This window comes from Nilaparvata lugens, chromosome 12, assembly GCF_014356525.2.
Source record: "Nilaparvata lugens isolate BPH chromosome 12, ASM1435652v1, whole genome shotgun sequence".
Lineage (NCBI taxonomy): Eukaryota > Metazoa > Arthropoda > Insecta > Hemiptera > Delphacidae > Nilaparvata > Nilaparvata lugens.
In genome coordinates this window covers 25,784,088-25,800,251 of record NC_052515.1, presented here as the reverse complement: position 1 = coordinate 25,800,251, position 16,164 = coordinate 25,784,088, and the positions used below count along the sequence as shown (strand labels likewise).

General features: G+C 35.3%; 1 protein-coding gene across 1 annotated transcript in view; it reads left to right on the top strand.

The window, feature by feature from the left end:
• LOC111045057 (fat-like cadherin-related tumor suppressor homolog) overlaps positions 1 to 16,164 on the top strand; it is a 763,395-nt gene that overhangs the window by 664,103 nt on the left and 83,128 nt on the right. The window contains 4 exon segments of the mRNA XM_039439274.1: positions 1,617 to 1,824; positions 8,910 to 8,939; positions 8,942 to 8,970; positions 13,911 to 14,066. Coding sequence (XP_039295208.1) covers positions 1,617 to 1,824; positions 8,910 to 8,939; positions 8,942 to 8,970; positions 13,911 to 14,066 — 423 coding nt within the window.

The following is a 16,164-nucleotide window of genomic DNA, read 5'->3' as shown; positions in this document are numbered from 1 at the left end:
GCCTATTACATGGGAAACCATAGTTGGCTAGGTATTTTCCCTCCTTTCTTTCTTTTTAGCACACCCCACCAAGAAGCCTGTTTTTTGTATTTTATTAGAAATTTATTTTTGATTGTGATTTTTTGTACATTGATTTATTTCATGTATATTTGTGTTGATTTGAATAAAATTATTGATTATTGATTTAAAAAAAGTTGACTTATCATTACACACCCAGCTGGGAATACGTCGTTGGAAGATATAGCCGTCCTATCTCTCAATATTGAAGAACATAAATAAATACAACTAGGTCCATCCCCAATTATTTTATCTGGTATTAGAGCTGTTCATCTCAGTGCATTGAATTTACACGGTTTATCCCAAATGAAAAGCTTATTCCGTCTGCTTAAAGGTGCGTACAGATTTACGCGCCGCGAACATGAGCAATTCACTTTTAATCAGCTGATGCCAATCTTTTTATATCTGTATCTTACTGTTCCTGTAAAAATACAGATATAGTCAGCTGATTAAAAGTGAATTGCTCATGTTCACGGCGCGTATATCTGTACGCACCTTTAGGTGTTGAATAATCATGAATTCCATACAACAAGGCTCATCTCCAATTCTATCTAGTATGAGAGCTCATGTCAGTGCATTGAATTTACAAGGCTCATCCCAAATGAAAGCCAATTTTGTCTTCTCCAGGTGTTGAATTATCATGGATTCCATACAGCAAGGCTCATCCCCGACTCTGTCTGGTATGAAAGATCATCTCAGTACCTCCCTTCTCCTCTAGGTGTTGAAATATCATTTAATCAATACAACAATATCTGTTTCCAATTCTATCTGGTATGAGATCTCGTTTCAGTTATTAAATTTACAAGGTTCATCCCAAATTCTATATGGAATAGGACCTCATCTTAGTATATTTGATGTACAAGGTCCATCCCAAGTAAACAGTGACCTCCGTGTGCTTCAGGTGATACTCTCATTGATTCAATACAACAAGGCTCATCCCCCAATTTCATCTGTTGTAACTCAGTGTAATAAATTTACAAGGTTCATCCCAAATAAACAGTGACCATCTCTTTTCATCTCAGTGCATTGAATTTACACGGTTTATCCCAAATGAAAGCCAATAAATTGTTAATTTTATATCATTGTGCTGTACAGAGATCTACTCATGTATGTTGTCTTGTTATATTTGATTTTTTGCTTCTTGCTGGATATCTTGGCTTGTGGGGAATAGTGATTAAAGTTTACACGGTTTATCCCAAATGAAAGCCAATAAATTGTTAATTGTATGTTTGTATATCATTGTGCTGTACAGAGATCTACTCATGTATGTTGTCATGTTATGTTTGATTTTTCGCCTCTTGCTGGTTATCTTGGCTTGTTGGGAATAGTGATTAAAGTTTACAGGATGCTACAGACGTCGTGCGCTAAAATGTCTGTAAAGTGATGAACTGAACTCAAAAAAAATTCATCTATTTCTTAACAATTTAGTAATTACAATTAAATACATTACTAACAATGACCACACAACTTGTCAAAGTGGTCATATAATTTCCAAAACTTAAAATGAAAGTCAAGTGAAATTTATGATGGAAATAAAATTATTTATTTATTTGTTCCAGGTGTTCATTTCGGTGGGCAACGTGAACGACAACGTGCCGTTGAGTGTGGAGGCCGTCTACTACCCGCATGTTGCAGAAAACTCAGCGGCCGGCACCCCAGTCGTGCAGCTGTATGCCCGGGATGACGACCTTGATTCTCAGCAGGTGCTCTCCTTCAGGATCACAGCTGGCAATCCGGAGAGCTTCTTCACTATTGATTCCAGCTCAGGTAAATTTATTATTCTGCATAAAATAGTATTACATTGTCAACTTAAAAAAGTTGGGTACATAATTATGTGCCGTGAACCACTACCTCCGTAAACAAAGCCGTAGTGCATTCTGGTGACGTCAGCACAGGAAGGGCTCCTACACCAATGAAAATCTGTTGATTTCAGCTGATCTATATCAGCTAGTATTTTAATTGGTGTAGGAGCCCTACCTGTGATGACGTCACCAGAATGCACTATGGCTTTGTTTACGGAGGTAACGCGTGAATACGCGCCTTGCGCTCTTTATCAGCTGTTTATATCTGTATCAGTATGGTTGTAGTAAGATTCAGATATATTCTGAATCAGATTATAATCTGAATTCAGAATTTATATTAATCTGCGACATGCGCATTTCACGTTCCACCAGCTTATTTTATCTGTACCTTACTGTTTCTGTACAAATACAGATAAGCATAGCTTACGCTGATGGAAAGAGGAAATAAATGATTGATATAAAATATTGTAAGAAATACTTAATTGTATAATGTAGCCTTATTAGGAGTGAACTATTATTGTGTATATTGATTTTAATAATTTGTTATCATTGATTCTATTATGTATTGTGACGTAATTATGATTTGATTATAAATTGTAATCTTTTAAAATACTTTGTGACGTAGCATTATGTACGATTGTATTTTCAGGATTATTAAATTGATTGATTGGAAGTGAAATACGCGTGTTCTAGGTGCATAAGTCTGTACGCAACCTAGCTTAGAGTTCTATAGATTTTTGTCACTTGGCCTGACCAATGCAAGATATCTCAATAATATGGAAGCATTCAGCTAGTTACACACACAACGATTTTTGGTCGTTCGATTTTTTCCGTCTTTATAAATTGTATTGGATTGAACAGATGATGTCAAACCGATTATGTTTGTCAAGTTCCGTTTAATCTGGCAGAATTCAAAAGGACGGCAAAAAATCGTACGTCCAAAAATGGATGTGTGTGTTACTTGCTTTACAGTATGTGTATAGATTACTCCAAAGTCAACACGATATCTTTCAGTTGGTATTTATTCAAAAAAATCAATTAATGTGTATTAACTCATCGGGCTAACAAGTTGAAATAAATAAGTTAAAATTCTATCTTCTTTGCAGATTTATACAAAATATACAGATACGAAGTAAACATTAACTAAAAGTAAAAAAGTAAAAAACTTCGTACATAACTATAATGAGGTCCACGTTATAATGGCAGTGATCGATTAGCGATGGTTTTGCTATCCTTGTCTATCATTCAACAAAGCAGATAGCGCTATCTCTTTCTCGCTTTGCTCTGTTGCCAGATCGTATTTTAAAAATGTAGAATAATTAATTAACAAAATATTTCATCTTAATCATGAAAATTCATTATGAAATTATTAAAAAATATAATTTCTTGCTTAATAAAATATAATTTATTACTTTAATCGAGAATGAGCAGTTAATATTTCATCAATAAACCTGTATCAGCTACCGTCTATAGAAAGTCATTAGGCATTGACAAGACAGAGGATCGGCAACGTTGTTCTGCTATCTCTCTCCACTGCTATTATAACGTGGACCTCACTATATTAAGGTGCGTACAGATATACGCGCCGCGAACATGAGCAATTCACTTTTAATCAGCTGATGCCAAGCTTTTTATATCTGTATCTTACCGTTTCTGTGAAAATACAGATATAGTCAGCTGATAAAAACTGAATTGCTCATGTTTGCGGCGCGTATATCTGTACGCACCTTAACATAACACTTAACAAAAGTAGTAGAATTTGAATTATCTATCATTTCCCAGATCTTTCTCAAAATAACCATTTGGTTGATTCTATGATTTGATTTCTATTTACACGAGTTCCACACAATAATATGAGTCTCTCCATGAATGTGATATCGAGTCAAATCTGTGTTGATAAACTTGAACGAAATATTCCATGGTTACTTAAAGACTGCGACCCTAATTTGTATTGATAAACGAAATATTCCATGGTTACGTAACATACAATTAATCTTCTCCGATAAAACCTAAGCTTCAGAAAAATTCCGAACCCTGCCAAACCTAATCATTCCCAAAAGGCGGGGATAGAACAGAAATCCCAAACTCTGACTTTCGAGTACCCAATGCGGCAGGCTTTAAAAATAAAGATGGACGATGTTTCCTGCTCTCCATATTCTCCATATACCGACTATTAATAACTCTAGCCATCGTTTACACGCACTTTCGTTATTAACTGCTCTCCACAACATCATTCCTGTATTTCTCTCTTTCTCTCTCACTCTTTCTCTTCCTCTATCTCCCTCTATCTTTAGGGTTGTGTGGCAGAGAGGACCTGGAGCCCTAAATCCGCCCCAATAAAGGCAAATAATCAATCAATAAATCCCTCCTAAACTCACACTTTCTTTCTTTTCCCTCTCTCTGACTCTCTTCACAGACATTTCCTCTATTCTACTTTTCATTCCTTCGATTTTTATTTCTCTATTCTTTCTTTCTCTTCTAAATTACTAAATCATAACAATTAATTTGAATAACTCACATCCAGTTGCAGAAACTTCAGAAAAAAGGAATTTTGTCAATTTCGCTACAGTCAATTTATATTTAATTGATTGTATATATTCAATTATAATATATATTTTATTATTAATATATTTATTTAATTATATTTTATTTTATATAATTGTGAATTAAAGCATTGTATATCAAAACAAGAATGTTCCGTATCAACACCATCCTATCAACACATGTATTGGCATCACCATAGCACTGTGTAAAATTCTGTACTCAATCTTAAATTCGTTTCAATAATTATCCTCTTCACAGTTTTGTCATTTTATATTTGTATTAACAATCCATAAATATCGTCATTTTCCCTTTATTTCTCACAATTTTAACATCTTAATCTTGATTTTCCTATATTTTTTCTCTTTTCTTTTCGACCTACATTTCTTATTTTTCTTCTGTGTTCCTGATGCCTATCCAATCTTCTCCAAACCGCCTATTAACACAAATCCGTCACCCTTCTCTCGCTCTCTTTACTGTCACTCAGTCTCTCTTTTCTCCTCATCTCTCTTCTTCTTTTCCTCTTTCTCTGGCGCTTAAACTCAAATTCGTTTCAATTATCCACTTAACAGTTTTTTCATATCTCCATTTCCCCTTTGTTTTTCACACTTTTTACATCTCAATCTTGATCTTTATATTTCTTTTTCTATCTCTCTCTTCAACCTTTTTATGTGTTCCTTTTGTCTATCCAATTTTTTTCAAATTGACTATCAACACAAACCCCTCACACTTCTCTTGCTCAAACTCTCTCCCTCTCTCTTGTCACAGTGCCTCTCTTTTCTCCTTCTCTCGCTTCTTTCTTCCCTCTTCCTCTGGCGCCGGTGTGTGAAGCTGTGGAGCACACTTGAACTCTAATTTATTGGGCACAGTCGGCAACAGCTGAAAGTCATTCACGGTGTACCGAAAAGCTCAGGTTAGCACGCATTTTCCACCTCCTCAATTCTTACTCCTCTTCCTCCTCCTCCTCCTCCTCCCACAACTCTTCCTCTTAACTATTCCTCATTCTTCTCCTCTATCTCCTTCTCTTGTTCCACTACTTCTTCTCAACCTCCTCCTTCACTCCCACTTCTCTCCTCCTCTATATCTTCCTCCTTGTCCTGCCAAACAATTTCTTCTCCTCCTCACCCTCCTGTCCTTCCTTCTCCTCCTTTACCATGCACCTTTTTTTACCTCATCCCTCCCCTTCCCCTCCTATTCCTCCTCCTACCCTCCTTTTCAACATTTTCCCCTTCTTCTCCTCCTCCTCAATAGTCATCCTCCTTCTACTCTCTCTTTGTCCAACTCCTTGTTGATCTCTTTGCCTTCCTATTCCTCCTCCGCATCCTTCTCCCCTTCTCCTCTTTCTCCTCATCCTTCTCTACCCCCTTTCCTCAATTTCCTCTCCTTCTTGTCCTCCCACTCCTCCTCCACCAATTCTTTTTCCTTCGTCTCTTCTCTTTCTCCTCCACCTTTTTTCTTTCTTCTCCAACCCTTCTTGTTATCCTTCTTCATCCCCTCGTCCACCTCCTGCTCCCCTTTCTCCCTCTCTTCCTCCTTTTTCCAAAATTTTCATCCTCCTCCGCCCCTTCTTATCCTCCTTCAGTCTTTCTCTGTTATCTGCAATTCTTCTTCATCCTCTCGTCCTCCTCCTACTCCTTTTTCACCATCTCTTCTATCTCTTCCCAATCCCACTACTCCTCTATCACTTCCTTTTTCTTCTGCTCAGTTACTTCTTCACTTCCTCCTCCTCCTTTTCGTCCTCTCCTTCCCCATCATCCCTCTCATTCTCCTGTTCCTTTTATTTCCCTTCTCTTGTTCTTTCTCCTCTCACACTTTTCATCCTGTTCCCCTTTTCCTCTTCATCTTTATCCACCACCTCTCTTCCCCTTCTCCTCCTTATCCGCTAATTCTGATCCTCTACTTCTCGCCCTCTCCTCTTCCCTCCTCTTCTCACTTTTCCACCTTTTCGTTCTCCTACTTCTCCTCCTCCTCCTCCTCCTCCTCCTCCTCCCTCTCAGTCAAACCCAAACGGCGCCTCTTCAAGAGTCTCGACTTCAAACTCGAGGGTGCCTTTACCCCTTTCACCCCCTATCTCCTTTAAACCTCACCCCCACCCCATGGTTAGAAAAGGGGGAGGGGCAGAGTTTGGGTAGTTTTGAAGTGGAGCCAGGTGTAACCCGGAAATTTATGGAGTTATTGTGGTTGGTGAACAGTTCATGCTGGAATTTGCTCACAAAATAATGTCTGTCGGCCCATTTTCCAGGTGTAACGGCCTTCATAGTTGCACTGGGTGATTATTAATTAGTATCAAAACTCTAGTACTGGTTTGTACATAATGCAGGTGATGTTTGTAAGGCAGCTGCTAATTAAATGTTGATTCATTTCGATTCCATTTTGTAACGAGACTGAATAGTGAGATCATAGAAAAGTTTGTAGAATTATTTGTTGAAAAATTGATGAAATTGAACAAATTTGAATGAAATAGTCTAATATATAATATCTTTGCAGTCTAACAAAGATAGCGAACCAATGTGAATCAGTTGCTGACTCAAAACGTAAATCCCACTAAAGTGTATGAAACACTTCTAAACGTGCGTACAGACTTTCGCTCTGCTCCGCAACCGAACGTCACTCCAGCAGAGCGATTGATGATCGACCGGGGAGCAACAATGGTTCGACCGGGGAACGCGAGAAGATCTAACATCTTCCGTAACGTTCATGATGGGTCCGTGGGCGGAGCGACTGTGGTTCGATGGTGGTACGAGGGCGGTACGAGGGTGGAGCGTGCTCGGTGCGGGTTGGAAGCGCGTATATGTTTACGCAGCTTAACACACGTCTTTCACAGGACTTCTATGAACAGGCTTCAGAATATTTTCACGAAAACGTTTTCTGCATCGGTTCAGATGCTGCGGAGTCTCTTTTGCATTCTCCATATAGATGAATATTTCTATAGTAGTTCTAAACACAAAACAAATATTACACACAGTACCACGCTAATAAAGCTATATTACTCCCAACTCAGCCCTTTAACCGCCGTACCGCTGACACTTTTTTTTCCTATCTTTAGTTATTAAATTCAATATCACAATAAACTTTCTTATTATCCTTTCAATTTTTTTATTATTCATAGTTTGTAATTAATTTTATTATTGCTAGTGTTTGCCCTCTGTCTGATAATTTGCGACTCCTCCCTGCACACGGACAAATCATCCAGGCAGGGAGAATTCATTCATGTAATTCATAACACTTTTATATTTTGTAAATATGTAATATTTTATGAATAAACCAATTTGTATTTGAACTCTCAGCCCCAGTATCGAGTAATACAATAATTATTCATTACGTCCAATTACCTTCTGTGTTATTCTTATTCATTTATATATTTTATAAAACGAATAAGACTAGTTTTCTATAAAGTGAGAAGTTTTTAGCTCAAAATTTAGACTTTTTGAATAATTATTTAGTTACTGTTCTAGATTTTTTAATTTCAGATTCTAATAGTATCTATTAGATTCAAAATTTGCTCGTTTATCTGAGTATTGAAGAGTGTAAATTGTATTTTGAAAAGTGAAAGTGACATAACCAACATTTTTATTTGGACAGTATAGTATAAATTGGAAATGGGACAGTTTTGGGCATGAGCCTGTTGTGCCTTTCCTCATGTTAAGTATTTGTACACAATGTAAATAAATATTCTATTCAATGACAATACTCACTATTTCCTACCACAATTTTGAAAAATATAGTTCAATTTTCAAGTTATCTCCGAATTTCTGTTTAAGCCAAAGACTTTCCACTTCAAGAATAATCTAGAAGAATTAATTATTTTAAATTTGTTCTTAGGAAATAGAAACTGACTATAGCTTCTGAAGAACTCAGAAGTCGTTGCAATAAAATGATCGACCCATGAAATCGATGATCGATCTATGAAACCCTGAAATGCAGTTTGGGTAAACCATTTTAAAATTGGGAAATATCACTGCAGTAACTTATTCCATTTAGAGCGGCTACCTATTTACACCTATTTTTACACCTATTTAGAGCGGCTATGAACAAGGTAAAAAGTGCCATGATGATTGCCAACCTCCGAAATGGAGACGGTACTTAGAGAAGAGAAGAATTTAATCCAGGAGTCAATCTCCTATATATTGCTGTATTTTAAAATTTTGTGTAATGGTTACCAGTACCACAATAAATAATATATTTCTGTTAAATTTCTCAGTCATCCAATAATGAGAAACACATTTCCGACTGCGTTTTCCACTATCACTCCCCGGGGCGGAACATTATTCCACGACCGGATAATTAGATGAATTTATTTGAGTTGATGTTGGTAGGTGGGGGGGGGGGGTAAGTGGACACCTATCATTTCACTGGAGTGCACTCACCGCATACATTTCCCGCCAAAATGTTGCCGCTTTTGGCGGGAAGCCGGTTACGCGCGCGCGGGAATTTTTCCCGCCATTAATTTTAGCCGCCATTTGCAGACGCCATTGTTTTTGACAGGTTGTTTCCGCTGTGTTGTTGCAGGTCTGATAAGCACGACGGGACGCAGGCTGGACCGGAAACGCAGGCCGAACACATTCTGGAGGTGAGTATAGAGGATAGAGATATCTGGTTTGTCTAATGACAGACAAGGATAGCAAACGAAACTAGAGTTTTATCTATAATCTATTAATAATAATATAATAAAAGAAAGAATTGGCTCATTCACGTACGGGATAAGAAATTCACGATTGACGCATCATCACGTCTGAACTACTGGGCTGATCAACTAAAATTGAAATTTTGTATATTGATTCTTAATTTACCGAGGATGGTCATATTTGTTTATTCATTTATTCTATCATTCAGAATTATACAACTTACAGAAAAGTACTACAGGCTAACTTACGCCCAACGGTCATAGGTCTATTTTAAATTCTTCAAGATCTCAGTTTTTTTATTATTTAATTGGACCCTTGCGGAGCACGGGTTACCTGCTAGTCTACAATAAGATGGAGGATAGAGCTGTATGTTCTGTCAAACGACAAACAAGTGAGCCAGCAATGTCCAGTGTAGAGGATAGAGCAATCTGTGTTGTCTAATGATAGACAAGGATGGTAGAGCATAGTGTGTAATATCTACTATAAGATAGAGGATAGAGTTATCTCTTTAGTCTTATAACAGAGAAATATAGAAAATCAATCTTTATCAGATGCAATATCTACTCTAGAAGGAGGATACATGTCTTGTCTAATGATAGACAAGGATGGTAGAGCATGGTAAGCTACATCTACTATAAGATGGAGAGAAAGAGCTATCTGTTTCCTCTTATGACCGAGAAGGATGCCAGCGATGTCTAGTATAAGATAGAGGATAGAGCTATCTGTTCAGTGTAATGTCAGACAAAGATAGAAAACCAATGTTGACCAGTTGCTGACTGTATAACGTGAATCTCACTATAGATGGCAGAGCATGATTTCGTTGCAGCGTCCGGGTAATTTGATAGTGATTTATTAATCCATTAACCAGGTTGTCTGATCAACAGCCATTCTGATTGGCCGTAGTGTACTCATTAATATGTTATAAATGTGCAGGAGTCCCGCTATTGCACTTGTAATTTAGATTAGCCAATTTCGAGCGATCGTTTCGGCTGTGGTACGAGATAGAAATTGTTACTACTTGGTCTGTAATTATTATTTTATACTAAACTTTTCTCAGCCCATCCATTTTATGATCATTTTTGATTAATAATATGAGCTGTTCTAAATTGACCTATATTTCTAGTGATTGTTAGGATCTTCTTTATTAATATTTGATAATTATTATTGTTCTACTTTGATAATGCTAGTCATTCATCAACACTATTTGATAATTCATACATTTTACCAATCCACATAAGTCTAACGGCAAGTCGATACTATAACAAACCAATTGTGATACTTGGTCTTGAAATAATGAATCTATATAATTATATAAAAGAGAACTGGCACTCACTCACTGACTGACTGACTGACTGACTGACTGATTGATTGATTGACTCACTCACTCGCAGAACTAAAAATCTACCGGACCAAAAACGTTCAAATTTGGTAGGTATGTTCAGTTGGCCCTTTAGAGCGCACTAAGAACGGATTTGGAAAAATTTCCAAAGATACGCCCAAAATCTGCGTTTTTCCATCATTTTTTAGCGTTTTCTCAGCCTTATCGAGAACAAATGAACAGAAAATGTTTAAATTTAGTACAGCAGCTCAACTAGGGTGTAATAATGCTGTGTTGGAAGGAATTTGCAATGACGTCAAAGATACGCCCGAAATTAGCGTTTTTCCAGCGTTTTTTTCTGCTTTTTCTCTGATTTATCGAGAACAAATGAACAGAAATTGTTCAAATTCAGTACAGAAGCTAAGCTAGGGTGCAATAATATTGTTGGAAGGAATTTTCAATAACGTCAAAGATACGCCCGAATTTAGCGTTTTTTCCAGCGTTTTTTTTTTGCTTTTTCTCAGATTTATCGAGAACAAATGAACAGAAATTGTTCAAATTTAGTACAGAAGCTAAGCTAGGGTGTAATAATGTTGTGTTAGAAGGAATTTGAAATAACGCCTAAGATACGCCCAAAATTTGCGTTTTCTCAGTTCTTTCATCAAGCAATAGACAGAAAATGTTCAAATTTTGTACAGAGGTTTAGCTAGGGTCTAAAAATTTTGTGATGTGGTGACTTTACTATTTCATCAATGATACGCCCAAAATCAGCGTTTTTCCAACGTTTTCTCAGCTTTTCTGCGTTTTCTCAGTACTTGACTTTCTGATGGAATGAAGCATTCTCAAATGAAAAATGCAGGCGAGCGAAGGTAGCCCGCTGATCTCATTTTTGGACGATCCAGTCGGGGGTCCAGGGGGCGGAGCCCCCTGACTAGACGAATATGGCAAGCGAAGCGAGCCTGACGGCTATTACTATAATAGAATAAAGAACTGGCTTACACTCTTACGGGATAGGGAAATTATGTTTGACGCATCATCACGTCTGAACTACTCAACTGTTTAACTTGGAATTTTTCATATAGATTCTTAATTAACTAAGGATAGTTAAAGGCCTATTTTCAACTCTTCAAAATTCTTCATTACGTCAAGTTTTCAGTTTGTCAAGTTTTAAAATAGACCGTTGCGGAGCACGGGTTACCTGCTAGTTTTCAATAAGTCATCATCATTTATTACCATCTATAATCTGTGTACTGAATTGCTTTGATAAATTTTACAAAAGTTAGACATGTTTGTTGTACAGTAATCACAATAGTAAATTAATATAATTTTTAATATCATTTATCACAGAGTAAGAAAATATTATATCAAAAGGGGTCTAAGAAATTATGAACAATCATACAATTGAAAAAACTTGAAATAATTCCAGGAATGAAGTGCTCAATCCAATTGGATCCAATTGTTCATAATTTCTTAGACCCCTTTTGGTGTAATATTTTCCTACTTTGTGAAAAATGATATTAATTATTGTTTTCAAAAAAGTATCTAGCTCAAATTGTTGCCGTATCATGTCACAAACGTCCATCACAAACTGCTCATATCACCTACCACATATTCATACATATCCTCTCTCTCGCTCTCCCTCTTTGTTTCTCTACTCTCCCTTTTTGTCCTATTTAAGTCCCCGGAATGAGAATGAGCGGTTTGCGGTTAGACCTTCCATTGCGTTTCTTGTTTATTATTCCAGCTTACTAGCTTACCCTCTCTCTCCACCACTCCTCTTCCTAACCACTTCTTCCTCCTCTCTCCCTTCCCAACCCACTTCATCATCCCTTTATCATGTAACCAAGTTCTCTCCACCTTTATCATGTAACCAGAGTATGTGCGCTACGTTATTCGCATTGGCTTAACAACCTCTCTTGCACTAGATTTCTGTTTCAACATTCCTACCTCGTCTCGGAGGTTTTTGAGGCTACAATCTGAACCTAATTTCTGTTTTATACCATTTTCAGGGTATCATTCCAAGTCAAGACCATTATTTTTCAAGTTATGCTTCTCTATCGCTGTTTATTCCTGAAATTACAAATTTTAAAGGTTTTCTCCTAGTTCCTAGTACCATATCTATAGCTAGCAAGTAGCTATAGCCCAATCGTAGGGCTTCACCCACACTGTATATTCTGCTGTTTAAGCTCTCAGATTACTAGATATTGATAATGGCGTAACAACCGGGACTAGTATCTTAGAATTTTTTCATTAATTAGTAGTTTTGATCATTCGTCTTCATTCTCCAACATTTAATATCATCTTATATGTTCGATAATATATAATATATTATATATATATATATATAATATATATATATATATATATATATATATATATATACATAAAATATCATAGAATGTTTTCATTCTCCAACATTTAAGATCATCTTATATGTTCGGTAATTGATAATGGTGTAACAACCGAGACCACTATCTTAGATTTTTTTCATTAATTAGTAGTTTTGATCATTCGTTTTCATTCTCCAACATTTAATATCATCTTATATGTTCGGTAATTGATAATGCGGTGTAACAACCGAGACTAGTATCATAGAATGTTTTCATTTTCCAACATTTAATATCATCTTATATGTTCGGTAATTGATAATGGTGTAACAACCGAGAATAGTATCATAGAATGTTTTCATTAATTAGTAGTTTTGATAGAACGTTTTTATTCTCAATGGAAACATTTGATACCATCTTATGTTCGGTAGGCCTACTCCAAACAATTCATTCACATTGAAGTGAAATTGATAATATTCAAATTAAATCAAATCAAATCAATAAATTTATTCAAGTAAGTTACAATATATTCTGGTTTATACACGAATTTACAATAAATTACAGTATAGCAGCTAATTATGCAACAAATTTCACATATTATGAAAACTTATTAATTACAATGAAGATTGAATGCAATATTAGAATATTGATAATATAGTATTGTAATGTAACTACATAAATCGGCGGTGTTTCAACAATGAATAAATATACACCCCACTATAAATTATATCTGTTGGGGTATAAGTAATTAGTTGCTTATTGCGTGTTATAATTACTATTTATAAACTTCATTCGCTGATATGGGATTAAAGTTTTTTATAATAAAATTATTAAAAATTTATAATACAAAATTATGAAAATAGTAGATAAATATTAATGTTCTATTAAGGATAATGAAAAGAAAGTTAATTTTTAGAAAAATGAAAAATATGAAAAATGAATATTCCTTCATTCATTTATGTATTTTAAGTAATCAGAATCCAATATCTCCCATAGTAGAATTAATTGTTTATTTACTGTGAAGTGAATAAATTCAGTAAGAATTTATTTGTTTATTACTGTGTATTCGTTTTTCACAATTTATTCATTCAGTTAGTTCACAATTTATAGAGGTTATTAACAATTTATTATTACAAGGCTCCATCAATTCATGAATTTTAATGTACAGTAGATTCATTATTTTGTCTAGTAGATTGATTATTTTGTATTGTATTTTCTCATTTTGACTTGTTTTTTGAAGGTTACAATCAGTGATGACGGTTCTCCAACTCTCTCATCAACCACAAGGGTGGTGGTAGCAGTTGATGACGTCAACGACCATGCTCCAGAGTTCGAGCAGGCTTTCTACAAGATCGTGATTCCTCGCACCAGACACCAAGATGCGCCACTCTTCCAGGTCATTTTCACATTCATTTTCCAATAAACTCACTTTTAATCTCATTTTAATTCATCAGAAAGAGTTAGCCTTGCCACACAATCTCTTCAAATCACTCGCTTTGCGATTTTATACAGTAATATGTTTAATAAACTCACTTCGAAACTCATTATAATTCATCAGAAAGAGTTAGTCTTGCCACATTATACCTCTAAATCACTCGCTTTGTGATTTTATACTGTAATATTTTTAATAGACTCACTTTGAAACTAATTTGAATTCATAAGAGAAAGTTAGACTTGCTACATTATTTCTTCAAATCTCCCGCTTTGCGTTTCTATACAGAAATATTATGTTGAAGTTAGTAGTTCTAAATTGGGTTTTAATAATTGGATTCACGTGATATCTTACTGTTTATGAATCATCAAGTTTAATTCCCACTTGATCAGTATCATTGAAGGAGAGCGTGTACAGTATAGTGAAGATTTCGTGACCGAGGGAATAGAATAGTCTCATTACAACACTAATTTATTTATTTATTTATTTCATATCTATGGAAATAATAATACATTATTATACAATACAATATTATTAATAATAATAATACCTAATGGAAATAATATTTTCTCTGTGCCGGAAAAGCTCACTGATAGTGATATATCTGGGGATCAAGCTCTATTAGATACATTGCAAGCTACTATTGATTAATTATGATGTATTTTTAACACTTTTATGATGCACATTGCAATACATTCGTGCAATAATATTTCACTCAACTCTTCAGATTGCAGTGTTAACCTTGAACTAAATTGCCAACTTTGCTGAATTAAATGCTAACCTTGATTATCATCTTCCATTGATAATAGATTTTATCAGGTTTAAAATATCTAGTGGAACGGGATGTTAAATCACAATTCCATTTTTTCACCTCAATAATTGATAAATTTAGTTGTTTGACGCTTATATTTGAAGTTGTAAGTTCTACTTTTCTACTGACATTGAAGATATATTTATTATGTCTATATTCAAGCAAGACGTTAATCATATGGCTCATCTTCAATCTCTAAAAATTATAAAAATTGAAAAGACTCCAATTATATAAAGGATGTAGCACATTCAGTAATGGAGTTGTACTAAAATCAGTTATAGACATATTTATTATTTATTTATTTAATCATACAGAATTACACAACTTACAGAAAAGTACCACAGGCTTATAAGCCCAAAACGGTTCCAATTCTGATTTAAGGTAGGCGCACACAGATCGTCATCGGACGGACGTCACGCATCGGACGATTAGATTTGATGCATTGTTTTCAATTGGAGTGCGCATACCCAACCGCATCCGTATAGGTATGCGCACTCAAATTGAAAACAATGCATCAAATCTAATCATCCGATCCGTCCGATGCGTGCCGTCCGTCCGATGACGATCTGTGTGCGCCTACCTTTATACAACATATTGCCTATAAAACGCTCTCACTGAACTGTCTCAAAAATTGGAGATATTTAATTGTTACTCCAGAAATCTTCAAGACCAATCTTTTCAATGAAGAAATAAGTTAATTGTAAAATATGAAATTCGAAAATAGATCTCAATGAAATTGTTGCTTCTCTTGATTTCTTTTATAAATCAACGACTAACAGTCTATTTTTCAAACTTTTAGGTTCAAGCAATAATGTACCTAAAACATCTCTTTCCTGTATAGGGCTACTTGTAATATAAATATAAAGAAAATAAGAATCTCAGTACCCTTTTTTTAAAATATCACCGAAACATGTTGTGATAAAATATTTTATAAAAAGGGTACTGAGATTTTTATTTTCTTTATATTTACCTAAAACATGTATTCTAGGTACATTGGGTTCAAGTTACTCACATAGACATGTTGGCGTGATGAGACATGGGATCCAAAATAGATACAAATTGTTGCTATTGGGGTTGTACTGTCAAATTTTCATGATAAAACTCAATGTAACGCTCTCATTTTCCGAATAAATTCATTTCAATCACAGAACACTGTTAGCACGAATGTTTTCATTTAGACAATCTGATTTTTGTCGTCTATGTACGCACGCTAGCTGGATAAAAAAATCACAACTCACATACTTGCATGTG